Genomic DNA, 17,372 nt, shown 5'->3' with positions numbered 1-17,372 from the left:
AGACTTGTGCTAAGTTAAAAGTAATGGCCTACTTTCCCTGTATACTACTGTACCATCTACTGAGTCATAGGAGAACATCTATATATTTAATCTCTGAACATCCAGTAAAGAGTTCAAACCTGTGTTTGGACTGAAACGGGGAAACTCCTTCCCCTTAATCAGATGAAACTGATGTCAATCTTCTCAGTTTACTCTGGATGTCCCATCATAGTTTTAATATATTAAGACCTTAATTGTAGACACAGCAGTTGATTTCTTCAAAACAAATGCAATGTAGTTAATATTGTAGAAGTACCTTAGTGACAAATGTGGCATTGGCGTGGTATTTGACAGTCATGTCCCTTATCTCCTCTCTGAATCCAGGAGCACGAGGAGCCTGGTCGGACTTGGGGATGATAGGCGCAGAGATCTCACTCCAGTCACTCTCACCACCGATGTTCTCACACTTGACACGGAACTCATACTCAAAGCCCTCAATCAAGCCTGTGACCTCGAAGTGGGTCTCCGCAACCTTCTTAGTAGTTACTGACATCCACTTGTTCTGCTTCTTCTCACGTTTCTCCAGGTAGTAGTTGGTAATTTTAGCTCCACCGTCACTGCTTGGAGGCTTCCAGCAGACAGCACAAGAGTCCCGAGTAGAACTGACGATGAAGGGCTGCTGTGGGATGCCAGGTTTTTCTGCAAATTAAGGCAAAATGTTACTGTAGTACTCTACTTATCTGTTAGTCCTGCCTCTACATTGTAGCTAAAGAAACCAAAACTGGCAAACAAAATATAAATGGACTTACCAAATGGACTCTTAATGATGATCACTGATGGGATCTCCAGAGACTCACTGACTCCATACTGATTCTGGGCAGAGACTCTGAAGTAGTACCCAGCATTTTCTGTCAGGTTGGGGACACGGCAGGTGGTGCCAGAAACAGAGGAGGACACCAGGTTCCACTGCTCGCCTTCTTTGGCCTCACGCTTCTCCACAATGTAGTTGGTGATCATGGAGCCTCCGTCGTCCAGGGGAACCTTCCAGCTGATGACAACTGAGCTCTTCAGCAGTGCATCAACAACAACAGGGCCCTCAGGGATGCATGGTTTATCTGGGAAAGAAAAAGTAATAACAGCTCTTTTTTATTATATATATTTATCTAATAGTTATTTGTTGGCTGAAATAGGAAACAAATTCATAGGTTTAAGATTTGACTACACTATTTACCAAGAATACTCCACATTTTTACATCTTGAAATATCCTGTCTTATCATATTTAAAATGCAAACGGCATGTTAAAGGGGTTTTCCATTGTCGACTTTCCTTTTGAATTTTAAAAATAATATAACTGTCTTCATTGGAAGGGTATATTATTTGACATTTGAATGTATTTCAACTTCTTTAAGGTTTTGTAATATTTTCCTCTGCTCAGCAGTCTGGTCATACCTTGGATTTCAACACGCAGCACAGTGTCAATGGTTCCATAGACATTGCTGAGCTGCACCTTGTAGCGGCCAGCATTGGTCTTCCTCTGGACGTTCCTCACCACCAGGTGGGTGTAGCTTTCAGTGTTTTCAATAATCACATTTTCTGATGAGTTCAGAGGCTTCTTGCCATAGAACCACATGATCTGGGGGATGGGACGCCCAATGTATACAACATGGAGGCGGAGGCTGGTGCCAGCTCCAGCGTAGTACCTCTCCTTCAGAGGGAAGCCTTGGTGGAACTGTGGCGCCGCCTGCAAACGCAGCTTGCCACTGGTCTCGATCTCTCCAGCCTCGTTGATAGCCCTACAGGTGTACAAGCCTTCATCTTCCTGCTCATCTGTCAGGATGCTGAGGGAGTGGTTGCGGCCATCTGAGCTCATCTTGTACTTGCGGCTTTGGATCAGTTCCTTGCCATAGCGGTACCACTTAATCTCAGGCAGAGGTCTGCCAATGATCCCACAGGTCAGAGTGCCGGACTCGCCAAGCTTGGTGGTTGCGTCTTGGATCTCTTCCTTCAAAGCTGGAGCCTCACCAACTGCAGAAACATCAGTACAGTTTAATTTAAATACCTTTTCTTTTTCTTTCTTTTTTACGATTTTTACTTGCGAACATTTTTAAAAATCAAATTCACATGAAAAATTGGCTATGGGATTTATTTCACTGCTCTGAGCAAATCCACTGTTTCCAAGTTTTTGATTCAACTAACAATCTAAATATATTTTAAAGAAATATTACACAAATGATACTTTGGTGAGCTTTTGTTTTATGGGATCTGAATTCTGCAGCAGCTCACCGCTCAGTTTGGTCTTGATGCCCATGGGCGTGCGACGAGGTCGGCTGAATCCTGTTTCATTCTCAGCAAAGATTCTGAACTCATACTCGGTGGCCTCCATCAAGCCGCCCATGGTGAACTGACGATCCTTGGAGCGCTCCTTGTTGCATTTCTTCCAGGCGCTTTCTCCAGCCTGCCTGAACTCAATCCAGTAGCCCAGAATCTCTTTGCCGCCATCTTGCTCGGGCCTGAGCCAGTGGATGGTGATGCAGTCTTTGGTGACTGAGATGATGTCAATCTCTCCTGGTTGGCTGGGTTTGTCTATAAGATGACAGACAGGAGGAGATTAATACTCATGGACAAAGTTAAATTATTGTAAAATGGATGTAAAATTAGTTTTACACAAATTGGCTTAAATTAACATTTGGCTCGAGGCAAAAATGCCTCTCAAGGTTTTAAAATGTTCAGTGATTGTCTACTTTTTCCACTTAGTTTTATCAATTTATTCATGTAGATATAATGATAACTCACCAAATGGATCTTTGCAAACCACGGGCTCTGAGGCAGTACCAGGCTCACTCTGCCCAATGTCGTTCTGAGCCACTACTCTGAACATATACTCTGCATCAGGGATGAGACCGGTGACATTGTACATGGTGGTGGTGATGTGTGTCTTGTTGTGGCGGACCCATTTCTCTGTTGAAATCTCCCTTCTTTCCACGTAGTATCCTGTCACTCGGGAACCACCATCATCCCTTGGCCGGGCCCAGGACAGAGACACCGTAGTCTTGGTTACGTCCATGATCTCTGGTGGGTTGCTGGGAGGTTCTGGTGGGCCTGGAGGTAAAGCACATTGTTAGTGAAATCATTATTTACAACACTTGTTGACCTCAGAATCAAATATGTATATCATATTCAATGTGCATTTATAATCAGAACATGACAGTGTGTTTAATTAGTTATTTATTTTGGATAATATGTACACATTGCAACTTTGTATAGGTAACAGTTGGTAGTGAGAACATTTGCAACAAGTATTAATACTCACAAAGCGGTGTCTTTGGCATGACAGCCTGATCAGACTTGAGAGATCTGCTGACGCCGAACTGGTTCTCAGCAGAAACCTTGAAGTGATACTGCACATTCTCCTTCAGGCCCTTCACCACCAGAGAGGTCTCAGTAACCCGAGCGTCCACTGTGCACCAGGCAGCCTTGGGTACTTCCCGCCTTTCCACAATGTATCCAAGGATGTCAGAGCCGCCATCATCTGATGGTGACCTCCAGCTGACCCGGACTGATCTGGCCTGAATGTCGTCAAACTCCAGAGGTCCCTCTGGAACATCAGGGCGACCTATCACCTTCACCTGAAGTGGTAATATAAAAAGAAAGTGGTGTTTCAACCATTTGAACCAAACATATTTTTAATTTAACTTTTGATACTGAAAACACTAATTCAGGCTTCCAAAAAGTCTGCCAAATGAGCTGCTCACCTTGATGTACACAGCCTTCCTGCCGCATTTGTTTTCCAGCACTAGGTCATAAGTACCGGTGTCATCTTTGTGTGCCTCTTTGATGACCAGCTCAGTGATGTCATCATGAGTGGCAATCATGGCCCGGTGAGAGATGTCACGGCCGTCCTTGGTCCACTTGCATGTAGGGATTGGTTTACCCTTGATGGGCACAGACAGATGGATGACTCCGCCCTGCCGTACCACGTAGCCCTCCTCGTATTTATGATCAAGCTCATAGTCAGGATAATCTAAAGAAGACACAGTTGAGATTTTTGTCAGTTAAATTACATATTTCATGAAAGTATGATGCTTATTTGACTGTACAAATGTGTCAAATTGTAAATTATGTAAATTTGCTCTATTACCAAGCATTTCCTGGACTTTAACCACTCCGGGGATCTCAGCGGGCTCTCCGGTACCACCAGCATTGCAGGCAATGACTCTGAATTTGTACTCAGCTCCCTGGGGCATGTGGGTGAGGGTGTACTCGCACATCTTGATGGGCGTAGTGTTGCACAGTGTCCATTCCACCTGGTCAACCTTCTGCATCTCGATAAAGTAACCGCTAATGACTGAACCACCCTCCTCTTCAGGTGGCAGCCAAGCAAGAGAGACTGAAGTCCTTGTGGTGTCTGTGACTCTGGGCTGAACTGGAAGACCTGGAGGCTCTGTTCAACAACACAAAGAAATGTTTTAGAATTCCACACTGGTAAGATTAATCTACAGTAAAATGGGCATTGGTGGTTTCATGAATGAAGACACTTCAGTGTCATTACAGCAACACTGCAGTTACGCTGAGCTTTGCAACACGTACCAATGGGATCCATGGCAACGGTGATGGCAGAGCTCTCGCTGGGTTTGCCAGATCCTCTGGAGTTGATAGCAGTGATCCGGTGTTCATACTCCAGGCTCTCTATCAGGCCAGAGGAGCGATACCTGGTCATGGTGACGGGATTCTTGTTGATCCTCATCCACCTGTCAGTATGGGCCTCTTTACGTTCAATGATGTAGCCAGCGATGGTGGAGCCACCATTGTCCTCAGGTGGATGCCAGGTCAGTGTCATGCCCTCGTGGGTGACATCAAGCACCTCTGGTCTGCTTGGAGGTCCAGGAATGGCTACACAGAAACAAATTCATTGAATGACAGTAAGGCAGAAGATATTTTTTCCAGAAATGTATATATGAGATTCACAAAGCCTCTGAATTGTTTGAACTTGAGAACTTTGGGACTTGGACTAGGGGACCGATGTCTGCAAAAGAAAACCACCTCAGTGAAATTCTAAGTGCTGTATCGTAGGCAACTGGACGTGTTTTAGTTTCTCGATGACGTTTCACCTCTCATCCAAAAGGTGTAAGTGGACAGCTTAACAACCATCCACACCTTGCCTACGATACAGCACTTAGAATTACCATGACCTGGATGACTGAGAACCTTCATCAATATGCTCCTCAGTGAAGTATCATATATGCATGGCACCAAACGAAGCTGGACTAATGACACCAAAACAGTGGCAGTTTTTGTTACCACAGAATTACACAAATATGCAAAAGAACATGTAGAGAACAGAAGCCTACAATTGTGATGGGAAAATAACTCACTCTTAGCGCTCTTGCACTCCACCACCTCGGACTGCAGGAAGCCACCAACACCAAAGCGATTCATGGCGGCAACGCGGAACACATATTCAGTTCCCTCAGAGAGTCTAGTAAACTTGAAGCAGGGTCGGGTCACTGACTCTGAGACGGTGGACCAGCCTGGCCGGTGGGCATCACGTTGCTCCACCACATAACCACTGACGTTGGCACCACCGTCCTTCTCTGGAGGTTCCCAGCTGACTGTCACTGACACGCCATCGACTTCCTCGATCTTCACTGGTCCAACAGGGATGCCAGGTTTGTCTGCATGGACACAAGAAGGTGACTTGTTAGATTCTTAGAATGTTTTCACTGATCATTAGCATTTGACTTAATATAGTAAATGATTTGGATTGTTAAGTGAAATGTTAAGTGTCCTATATTGGTCATAACTTGTCATTGTGTAGCCTTCATTTGTGTGCAGAGAGTCTTACCGAGGATGATGACCTTGATGACCTCGGTTGCGATGCCAACAGCATTCTTCACCTCAAGGGTGTAGTCTCCTGTGTCATTGATGGTCGTCTCACGGATGACAAGGTGGGTGTATTTGCCGTTGCTGTCAATCTTGATGCGGTCCAGGCTGTCCTTCAGTTTGACGCCACCAAAGGACCAGGAGCAGACAGGTTGTGGTTTGGCCTTTATGGGGATGTTGAGGTCGATTGGTTTGCCATGGTGCACATGGACAATCTTCTGAGGAATGTTGGTCATGTCGATCTTGGGCATCACTGGAATACACAAGAGGAATGTGTCAGCTTGATTGTATGTCAATCATTATTACAAATCCAAATTTTCCCAAGGGGCTTTAGAATCTGTACAGTTTAAGACACTCTGCCCTTCAATGTGGATAAGGTAAAACTCCAACAAAAAAAGCCTTAATAAGAAACCAACACAGGACAGACAGGAAATAGATGTTGTGTGTACAGAACAGATCAACAAAAAACACAGTCTGTACTGATTTTGATGGCAAAAATAGATGTAAATTGTAAAACATAAGTGAAGTCTGTGCGATGTGTTCATTATATATTATTGCTTTTTCTGAGACTTTCAAGACGTTTCTGAGTTTTATTAAATGCAGAAGTAGTTGTGTGATGATTTTTTGGGTGTGTTACGAAGTTGTCTCACCCTTGATGTCCTGGATTGTGACAGGAGTGACTGTATCCATGGGTTCGCTGGCTCCCCTGCTGTTGGTGGCTCGGATTCTGAACAGGTACTGGTCATTCTCGATCAGAGACTGGATAGTGTACTTGGACACTGAGGCCTTAACTGTTGCCACAGCACTCCACCTGTCTGAGCCCACCTTGCAGGCCTCGATGACGTAGCCTGTCAGCCTGCTGCCGCCATCATGCAGTGGCTTATTCCAGTGTAGTGTGACGGTGGACTTGGTGACATCGACAACCTGGAAGTTCAGAGGCACAGAAGGCACCTCGCATACCAGCACGGCCTCAGCTGTCTCACAAGGCTCTCCAATGCCGTAGATGTTCTCTGGCAGGACTCTAAAGAAGTAGTGGGCTCCCTCCTCCAGACCAGTGATCCTGAACAGGGTTTTCCTACACTCAGTGGTTACAGTCTTGTATGACTTCATGTCGGCTTCTCGCTTCTCTACGATGTAGTTGCTGACGTGGGCGCCACCGTCAATGCTCGGGACGTCCCAGGTGATCACAACCGACTCCTTGGTGTAGTCCTTCACCTTCACAGAACCTGGAGGACCAGGTGTGTCTGCAGGAGAGATGAGTAGTGTCTGTTAACAAGTGTCTTCATGGATAACCCAAATAACAAAATTGGTGATTCATAAAAGTGAAATTATTGTACTTTTTATTAAATGGCTTTTTTAATTCACGTTACCCTAAAATTCTGACTGTAATATTTGGTATCTCCAGAAACTTGGGATGACATACCGTAGACTTTAACCAGGATGGTGGCAGTCTTCTTCCCAGATGGATTCTCTGCCTCCACAACATATTTTCCGGAGTCGTAGCGATTGACCTTCTCCACCATCAGCGAGGTGTAGCTATCTGTGGTCTCAATGTAGCCACGGGTCTGCAACTCCACGCCAGTCTTCCTCCAGGCCACAACTGGTGCTGGCCGGCCAGTGACAAATACCATCAGACGCAGGGTTCCTCCAGCGCGCACACACACAGTTTTCTTCAGGTCATCAGCCAGCTCCAGGTCGGGCATTTCTAATATGTGGAGAGCATGATAAGGGGATAATGCTGTGATTGACATGTAACAAGCTGGAATATGACACTGATAAATGTCTATTACTGGGAGAAAAGCAAGTTGGAAAACACAATGTTCACAAGAACATGCTCATTATGCTCAACAAGCAATAAGCTCACTTCCCATTAAATTTAAAAACACAATTAATCTAAACATTTCAAGACAAAAACATCTTAAACTTTACTGTGTAAACATTAAAGAGAGACATATACTATATGTTGCCTTGATTTAAAGTTTAAAGTTTATTCATGTTTCAAGTCTGGCTTTCATACCTCACCTACCATTGTGTTTGTTGTTGGTTAGTGCAATAATGATGGTAACATAAAACTAAAAACACGGTGATAACTATTATTTTCTTAAAGAAATCTACAATGACTCACCGATTCTCTCCAGCGGCTCAATCTCAGCACTAGGTTCACTGAACTCTCCGGTGCCATTGCTGTTGATGGCAGCTACCCTGAATCTGTACTTCTTATTGGCTGCCAGGCCAGCGGCCACATACTCGTTGGTCTTGAGAGCCTTGGTGGTGGCACGGTACCACTGCTCAACGTCTTCTTCAAGGATCTCCACCACGTAGCCGGTGACATCTGAGCCGCCATCATACATGGGCCTGGTCCAGGTCATGCTGATGCTGTGCTTGGTTGTGTCAGTGATGCGAGGCGCTGATGGAGGAGCTGGGGTATCTGGTAGAAGACCATTCCATCAAATAACAATTAATTATAAATAATCCTGATGTCTTGTGGAAATTTTGGGAGCACCACAAGAACTAAAAGAAAAATCAGCTCGAAAAATCTTTTACACCAGTTAAGGCTTTGAAAATAAACAAGTGAATAGACAGTTTTCTTACATGTTGGGTCTTTGCAGAGGATGTATGGTGAGGCGTCGCTCGGCTGACTGTCTCCAGCAGCGTTGACAGCAGTCACTCTGAACAGGTACTCGCTTCCTTCCAGCAGACCTGTGATCTTCAGACGGGTGTCATAGATGGTGTAAGTCCTATTCACCCTTGTCCACCTGGTCCATACGAGAAACAAATGAATATTGTGAGAGAGAGGCAATAAGAATCCATATTTCAAAAAGTGTATAGAAAGTGAAAACTAAAATATTTCCGTTTTTTAAAAAAAATTTAAGAAGTTGTTCCCACCTGGTGCTGCTCTTCTCTCGTTTATCCACTATGTAGTTTTTGATCTCGCTGCCTCCATCGCTCTCAGGCTTCAGCCATTCAATGATGACATGCTCCTTACCCACAGCTGTAGCCTCCGGAGTGCCCGGCTGGGATGGAATGGCTGGGAAAGAGAGGTGGGACAAGTCAGACACTGAAACAAATCTAGCGGCCATCTAGTTTACCCTTTCATAAAACATAACCTTAACCATAACACCTACTATGCAGTAGTGTAGTGTAATTGGAAATGATTGTGTGTACATTACCTTTTTTGATCTAAAAATGTACAATAGAGAAAATATTCTGAACCATCATTGAACACAGGTCTTCATTATGCCCAATTAAATATACCCAATGAAGAAAGTTTTCTTAGATGATAAAAGAAAGTCCTGTGTGCTGAAAAAGAAATCTCCCCCCTAGCAATCCTACATTCTACATTTTATAAAGCTGTACGGTTAATTAGAAAGGATTGTTTTTGTTAAATCCTACCTTACATGGTTGCTATAGTAAAACAATATGGAAAAAAGCATTTTGATGGAAAGTCAAATGCTGCAGCTTACTGTAGGCATTCCTGGCAATGATGGGGTCAGACTCCAGAGGAACTCCAGGCCCGAACTTGTTGACTCCTCTGACTCTGAAGATGTACTCGTTGTTCTTGATTAGCCTGGAGCTGACACATGACAGTGACTTGCATTCGGTCTCCATGATGACCCAGTTGAGGCGGCTTGTCTCACGTCGCTCCACAATGTAATGGCTGATGCTGTCTCCACCATCCTCCAGAGGAATCTTCCAGGACACTGTACATTTCTCCTCTGTCACTCTGCTGATCACGATCTTATCAGCCGGAGCTCCAGGAGTATCTGAAGGAAATAAACCAAGAGTTGGATCACTGCTAGTCAACAGTGAACTTAGTCATACACTTTAACCTCAGTGTTTAAAGTGATATGATTACTGTTTAATTATTGAAGTTTCTTGGCAACTCACCCAGAACTTTGACGCTGACGGAGGCGGTCTTGATTCCACTGGCATTCTTGACAGTCAGAATGTATCTGCCGGTGTCGTATCTGTCACAGTTCTTGATCACGGCCATGGCTCTGGTTGCGGTGTAGGTCAGAGAGTATTTCTCGCCGAGCTCCAAAATCTTTTCGCCCTTTGACCAGTACACAGTAGGCTCTGGTTTACCACCCACAGCACCGTCCAGGACGATGTCAGAGCCAGCGGTGACGATGACAGTCTCTCCCACCAGCTTGCTGTCCAGTTCGGCTTTGGGAGGAGCTGTAGCAAAGACAAAGCAATTAGTTTTTACCTCAATAAATGCCATTTATGCCATGGAGCATTTTGTAAGGATAAGGAAAGGAAGAATTTTATTATTATTACATTTAGCATCTGAGTATGTAATTTCTATAAATTAATAGAAAATATTTCAGCTGTGGTTTTATTTATATGCTAATATCAACATATTAAAAAACAATCATAAGAGGCAAGGAGAAGAGTAAATAATGTTAAGTTTTAAGATGGAGTTTTGAAGTTTAAGCAATTTCACAAGCTAGAAATTTAAACTTAAAAAGAAATCATACTTGTCATGATTCTGTAATTATCTAACTTACAGTATTCATCTTTGCATGTGACTGGTCCAGTGGACTCAGAGGGTGCACTGTGGACACCGGCAGCATTCTTGGCAATGACACGGTACTCATATGTCTCCCCTTCTCCAAGGTTGCTGACAGTGAAGTAGTTCTCTGTTATAGTGGTGTAGTTGCACTTGAGCCAGCGGTTGTCGTCCCACTCATCCGTGCTGTACACTTTCCTCTCCACCACGTAACCAACAATCTTGCTACCGCCATCATTGAATGGCACGGTCCAGCATAACGACACGGAGGAGCGGGTGATGTCAGTGACCTCGGGTTTACCAGGAGCATCTGAGCAGGGAGAGGTTTATCAAAAACTGTAACACAGCTTTAATCACACAGCTTTTTATTCTCTTTAAGGATTCAACTGTTTTAGCTGAGCAATGTGAACAATAAGTAGCACAAAATGTTTTGAAATCAGATACACTGACTAATTGGTTGGTTATTCATGTTTGTAGTTATGATATAAATGTTCCCCTCACCAACAGGATTGAGTGCTATCACAGGTCTGGAGGCCTCGCTAGCCTTGCTGAGTCCGGCGATGTTCATGGCATACGCCCTGAACTGGTACTCCAGGCCCTCGATCAGGTTGGACACTTTGTAATGGCACTCGAGGCAGGGCAGCTTATTCTCCCTCACCCACAAGATCGTGTTCCTCTCCTTCTTCTCAATCCAGTAGCCTGTCACCTGGCTGCCACCATCAGCGTATGGCACATCCCATTTGATGCTGATGGCATTGGCAGACACTGTTACCACATCTGGACGAGTTGGTGGACTTGGAGGAACTGTGAAAATAAAGTGGATGATAGATTAGGGATTAACTTGCATTAGACATTAATGTATTTTCAAATTATGTTTAACTTTGTCATCCATATGTATAAAAAGAATCCGGACTGTCATTTACTTTTGTGTGACTGTTGAACAGAACTTACCAAATGGATGCTCGATGACAACAGGAGCAGACTCAGTGGACTTGCTGACTCCATACTTGTTCTCAGCGCACACTCTGAATGTGTATTCCATATACTTGGTAAGATGAGTCACTTTGATGGTGGTTCTTTTCACACTGGAGTTTACTACTTGCCAGGAGGCAGAGCCAGACTCTCGTTTTTCCACAATGTAGTTGCTGATGTCACTGCCACCATCATCAGCTGGTTCTGACCAGGACAGGTTGCAGGACTCTGAGGAGACTCCAGAAATTTCTACAGGGCCTGTGGGTTGGCTTGGTCTGCCAACTACAACCACGGTCACTGTGAATGTCTTCACACCAGCAGAATTCTCAAGGACCAGGTAGTATTTGCCACTGTCACTTCTCTTGCTATCTTTCACCACCAGAGTGGTTCTCTCTTTTGTGGTTTTGATGGAGACTCGGTCAGTCTCCTTAAGCTTCATCTCCTCCAGCTTCCAGGTGACTTTGGGTGCAGGCCTGCCACTGATGGGGATGTCGATTATGAAGTTGTTAGAGACCTTGCAGGTGATAAGTTGGTTGGTGATGCTGCTGAGGTCAGCAGTTGGTTCAATGCGAGGCTCCTTAATGGCAACAGAGCTGAAGGTGCCCTGAGGCTCACTGATTCCAGCATCGTTCTTTGCCTTGACTCTGAAGTCATACTCTGTGTTCTCAATCAGACCCTCCACCAGCATCTTAAGGGACTTGGTCTCTCCACTAACAACCCAGCGGTCACTGCCTTTAGCTCTGAATTCAACAATGTAGCCTCTGATGCGGCTGCCTCCATCATGCTCAGGTTTCAGCCACACCAGGGAGGCTGTGGAGTTGGATGTGTCAGCAATATCCAGTCTCTTGGGTGGTGCAGGTTCTTCTGTGGCAATGATGGGTTCTGTCATCTCGTGAGCTTCTCCCTGGCCATACTGGTTAACAGCAATCACCCTGAACAGATATGGCACGCCAATATCGAGACCAGTAACTCTGATCATCTGGCGAGAGCATTTAGTACTGATCTCCTGCCAGGCGAGGCGACTGGCCTCACGTTTGTCCACAATGTAGTGGTGAATTCGGGCTCCACCATCATTTGTAGGGGCATCCCACATCAATGTCAAGGCTCCACGGGTAACATCTTTGAAAGTGATGGCTCCTGGAGGTCCAGGTGTGTCCAGCACTTTGACAGTGAATGTGATAGACTTACGCCCACTGTTGTTCTCCAGGGACAGGGTGTATTTGCCGGCCTCATACCTAGTGCAGCCCTCAATGGTCAAAGTAGAGGAGGAATCTGTGGTGTTGATGTCAGCCATGACAGGCAGTTCACCGTCTGCTTTAGACCAGGTGGCGAGAGGAGCTGGTTTGCCACGGAAGGCAATTTGGAGGGTTACAATGCCGCCGTTCTTTACAATGTGAGTCTGCTTGAAATGTGAATCAATGTCGATCTCAGGAGATGTAAGTCGGTCCAGAGCCTGAACAGCGTTGGCCATCACTGAGGCTTCGCCCTCTCCAGATCCATTCACAGCACAAACCCTGAACTTGTAGAGCTCTCCAGGCACCAGACCCTTAGCAGTGTACTTGGTGTGGAGGCAAATCTGGTGGTTGACTCTGTGCCACTCCTCCAGACTGGCCTTGCACATGTCGATATTGTAGCCAATGATTTCCAGGCCGCCATCAAAGACTGGCTTGGTCCATTCCAGGCTGACTGAGGACTTGGTGGAATCAGTTACCTGAACAACAGGAAAAGAGCATGGTTCATGTTCAGTGTGATGTAGGTTTTTCATTGTTCTGTAAGTTATTTTTTAGGTTTCTTGTGTACTAGAATAGCACCAAATGTATATTTTTAATTTAATATTGATTGTCCTTGATAACTTTCTAAGAATCGCTAGAATTGACTATGTCTTTATAACCATATTATATCTTTGTTCATATTTGTTAATGTTTTCTTTGTAATTTAAAAATTGACAAACATTTTTACATGAATTGTTCTTCTCTTACAAGTTCCTGCAATCCTACCTTGATTACAGTGGGGGCACTGGGAGCACTTGTTGGTTCTCTGCATTTGAATAGCCTAGAGGTACTGCTGGCTGGTCCAACGCCAGCACCATTTTCAGCCATGACACGGAACTCGTACTCGTTGCCCTCAGTGAGGTTGGTGACACGGTGTCTTAGCTCAGTGATGGGCCTCTTAGAGGAAACCTTCACCCAGCGTAGACTCTTCTTCTCTCTCCTCTCCAGGATGTAGTGTTTGATCTCATTACCCCCATCTGACCTTGGCCTGGTCCAACACGTGGTAATGCTACTTCCGGTCACATGGGTAGCATCTGGGGTACCAGGGGCATCAGGCACAGCTGAGGAGGACAGCATCAAAATAGTTGGGTTATAAAAGTCATACTTTGACAGTTTTTGTAACTTTTTTCCTGTCAACGTTCAAGTGCAAGAGATCAGGGTTATGTTTTTAAGGTATCGTCATCATGCTGGACAGACAATAATTGTGAATGACTTTACTTACTGTATTGCATCCGTGCGATGACAGGATCAGAGTCCAATGGTTTGCCAACACCAAACTTGTTGACAGCAGAGATTCTGAACTGGTACTCGTTGCCTTTGATAAGGTTGGTGGCATTGTAAGAACAAGCTTCGCATTTGGAGGTGACCATTGCCCAGGATATCCGAGATGTCTCCCTCTTCTCCACAACATAGTGAGTAATGGCAGCACAGCCATCGTTCTCTGGTGGGTTCCACCACACGGTGCACTTCTCAGCTGTGATACCGGTGAAACGGATGGGACCCTCAACAGGTCCAGGGGTATCTGCAGGGAAACCCAAGGAGAGGAGTTGCTTAAAAAAATGTCATAAATTGCAATATTGTCACTTCATGGAATTTTAAGTGTTATGTCTTCAGGAGCTCAAACATTAGTGGAAACAAGTTTAAAATTGTTTGTATCATTTGTCTTTAACAGATATTGAAACATAATTGTATTTATAATTGTAATTTAATTAATTACTAACCTTGTACCCTGACGTTTACATCAGCTTTCTTGGTACCAGAGCTGTTCTTGGCCTCTACAGTGTAGATGCCGCGGTGGTTCCTATCAGCATCACGGATAAAAACACTGCTGGTGCCAATGCCTGTGGTAATCTCAATGTCCATCATGATCCTCTTGTCAATCTCTTTGCCATCCTTGTACCAAATAACCTGGGGAACGGGACGTCCAGAGATGCTACAGGCGAGTTTAACATTCTCTCCTGCCCTAAGAGTGAGCACCTGGTCTGGAGACCACTCAATCTCAGGAGAAACTGAAAATGCAAAGAGAATGAATGATGAAGGAATCAGCACAATCAAAGGGATGTGAGATTTTTTTAACATTTAAATATATATGTGTGTGTGTGTGTGTGTGTGTATATGTATGTATGTATGTATCTATCTATCTATCTATCTATAAATATATATGTTTTTGATAAGTTAAAATTCCAGTTCAAAAATACTTACTGCTCTCATCCTTGGTCATAATGTATCCAGAGGAGTTAGATGGTGGACTGACTGTGCCCACAGCATTCCTGGCAATTACTCTGAATTCGAATCTGTCTCCAGCAGACAGGCCAGTCACAGTGAACTGGGTCTCGCTTATATCGGTGAAGTTACACCGCAGCCATTTGCCTCTACCCTGGCGCCTCTCCACACTGTATGCCACAATTTTGCTGCCACCGTCCCGCTTGGGGATGTCCCACTTCAGGGTCACTGAGTCCCTGGTCACATCGATGCAGACAGGGTTACCAGGTGGATCTTAATGAGAAGAAAAAGAAGCAATTAATTCAAAGTGCTTTATTGTAAAATCCTGAGCAAATACAGAAGAAACCGTCTTGATCAAATTGATCATACATTACAAAAACACAACATAGCTCCATTTAAAATCAAGTGTTTTCCTTATGGTAAACTAGCAGTTTCCCTTTGTTTCCAGTCTTTAACAGACTTAACAGGTCCTATTTCTGTACTGTATGAATAAAGATGAAACTGATGATCTATCTTCTTACTGGATTCTGGGTAAGACAGTAAATAAAGAGAATTTGCCTAAAAGATGGACTGTTCCTATGAGTACAAAAGTATTCCTTAACACAGATGTAGTATTTAGCGTGCACTTACCAACGGGGGAGATGGCGAGTGCATGTTTGCTCTGTTCGCTAACAGGACTGAGTCCGGCGTTGTTCTCAGCATAGACTCTAAAGGAGTACTCCAGACCCTCAATGAGACCAATGATCCTGTACTCTTTGTTGGAAATGATAGTGGAGTTCACCTTTTGCCACATGAGGCTGTTTCTGTCTTTTTTCTCAACATGATAGCCCAATATTGGGGATCCTCCATCAAAGTCAGGGGCCTCCCACCTGATGGTCATGCCATCACTTGTGATGTTGAAAGCCACTGGCTTTCCTGGAGGGCCTGGGGGTTTATACTGGTGCTGGGCAACAATGTCTGAGGAGGTGAGCGGTTCACTGACTCCATACTTGTTCTCTGCACGGACTCTGAACTGGTACTGAGTTCCCTTGACCAGGTTGGGAATCTTGAAGGTGGTCCTGACGACGCTGGAGCAGACCATCTTCCAGTTGGCCTGGGAGGTCTCGCGTTTCTCCACGCTGTAGCAGGTGATCTCACCACCTCCATCATCCTTTGGCACATCCCAGGAGATAATGATACTCTGGGCTTTAATCTCATCAAAGCGGATGGGACCAACAGGCACTGAGGGAGGTCCCTGAGTGATCACATTAATATCAAAGTAGTTTTTGATGACTCTGTTGTCCAGAACCAAGGTGTACTGGCCTGCATGTTCCTTCTTGGCTCCTCTGACTGTGACTGCAGTCTTGTTGTCAGTGGTCCGGAAGCGAATCTTCTCACTTTCCTTCAGAGGGAAGTTATCCTTTAACCAGCTGATTACGGGTCTCGGTTTACCCTTGAAAGGCAACTCAATGTGGATGTTCTGACCAATACGAACAGCAAGCTCTCCATTGGGGAAGTCAATCATGTTGGCCTCCGGTGGAATGATGAAGTCCACCACTGTGATGGGACCAATCTGGGAGAAATCACTTCTGCCCTTCTCATTCTTGGCAAACACTCTGAAATCCATGACAGTGTTCTCCTTGAGCCCTGTCACTTCGCAGCTGTAGCGCTTGCATGTCGCACCCAAAGTCCAGGTGGGATCTTCCTTGGTTCTCTTCTCAATTATGTAGTCCGAAATGTGGCTGCCACCATCGTGGTCAGGTCTTGTCCACTGTAGGGTAACAGAATTCTTTGTGGAGTCAACCATCACCAGGTCTTTAACAGCTCCTGGAGTTTCAGTGGCTCTGACAGGCTCAGTGGTCTCACAAGTGTCACCCACACCATACTCGTTTTCAGCAGACACACGGAAGAAGTAAGCTATGTCCTCTTCAAGGCCTGAAACCTTGTAAGTTGAGTTGGCACACTCAGCACTGATTACCTGGTAAGCCTTCATAGTGGAGGCCTTCTTCTCAACAATGTAATTAGTGACAGGGGAACCACCATCAATGACAGGAGCCTCCCAGCTGAGTGTCAGCTTTCCTCTTGTCACATTCTTGATGATTAGTTTCTGGCAGGTGGATGGACTGTCCAGAACCTTAAGGGAAACTGTGATTATCTTAGGTTCTCCTACGCCGTTCTCAATCTCCAGCAGGTACTTGCCGCAGTCATCACGAGTGACCTTAGGGATGAGGAGTGTTGTGGCTCGCTCACTGCTGGTGATGGTGTAGCGGTTGTCACCAGCCATGTTGCGATCGTCACGGCGCCAGGTGACGTTGGGGGCTGGGCGTCCCTTCAGGGGGATAAAGACTTCCACGTCACGGCCGGCCCTGGCTGTGTACTGGGTTGTCATGGGAACGTCCAAGTCCAAATCAGCCTCCTCTGTTAGAGCAAGGTGAGAAATACCCAAAATTAATAACACTATCAATGACATAATAATAAGCCATCTTAAGTCAATAGATTTAATTTAACAATCAATATCAATGTGTCAATTCCATGGAGAGGTCTATATGTATAC

General features: G+C 45.0%; 1 protein-coding gene across 1 annotated transcript in view; it reads right to left on the bottom strand.

Annotated features, from left to right (window-relative positions):
• ttn.2 (titin, tandem duplicate 2) overlaps window positions 1-17,372 on the bottom strand; it is a 196,760-nt gene that overhangs the window by 8,174 nt on the left and 171,214 nt on the right. Inside the window, exons 226-251 of the mRNA XM_073473204.1 lie at window positions 15,470-17,236; window positions 14,819-15,112; window positions 14,338-14,625; window positions 13,839-14,138; window positions 13,343-13,677; window positions 11,325-13,056; window positions 10,875-11,177; window positions 10,372-10,683; window positions 9,749-10,039; window positions 9,325-9,624; window positions 8,747-8,888; window positions 8,453-8,616; window positions 7,986-8,288; window positions 7,284-7,565; window positions 6,511-7,104; window positions 5,823-6,113; window positions 5,353-5,652; window positions 4,568-4,870; window positions 4,119-4,421; window positions 3,733-4,001; window positions 3,291-3,606; window positions 2,774-3,079; window positions 2,264-2,563; window positions 1,430-2,005; window positions 789-1,094; window positions 296-678 (exon numbers count right to left, since the gene is read on the bottom strand). Coding sequence (XP_073329305.1) covers window positions 296-678; window positions 789-1,094; window positions 1,430-2,005; window positions 2,264-2,563; window positions 2,774-3,079; window positions 3,291-3,606; window positions 3,733-4,001; window positions 4,119-4,421; window positions 4,568-4,870; window positions 5,353-5,652; window positions 5,823-6,113; window positions 6,511-7,104; window positions 7,284-7,565; window positions 7,986-8,288; window positions 8,453-8,616; window positions 8,747-8,888; window positions 9,325-9,624; window positions 9,749-10,039; window positions 10,372-10,683; window positions 10,875-11,177; window positions 11,325-13,056; window positions 13,343-13,677; window positions 13,839-14,138; window positions 14,338-14,625; window positions 14,819-15,112; window positions 15,470-17,236 — 11,060 coding nt within the window. The remainder of the gene's footprint in view (window positions 1-295; window positions 679-788; window positions 1,095-1,429; window positions 2,006-2,263; window positions 2,564-2,773; window positions 3,080-3,290; window positions 3,607-3,732; window positions 4,002-4,118; window positions 4,422-4,567; window positions 4,871-5,352; window positions 5,653-5,822; window positions 6,114-6,510; window positions 7,105-7,283; window positions 7,566-7,985; window positions 8,289-8,452; window positions 8,617-8,746; window positions 8,889-9,324; window positions 9,625-9,748; window positions 10,040-10,371; window positions 10,684-10,874; window positions 11,178-11,324; window positions 13,057-13,342; window positions 13,678-13,838; window positions 14,139-14,337; window positions 14,626-14,818; window positions 15,113-15,469; window positions 17,237-17,372) is intronic.

This window comes from Pagrus major, chromosome 9 (genome assembly GCF_040436345.1).
Source record: "Pagrus major chromosome 9, Pma_NU_1.0".
Lineage (NCBI taxonomy): Eukaryota > Metazoa > Chordata > Actinopteri > Spariformes > Sparidae > Pagrus > Pagrus major.
This window is presented reverse-complemented; position numbering and strand designations above follow the sequence as displayed.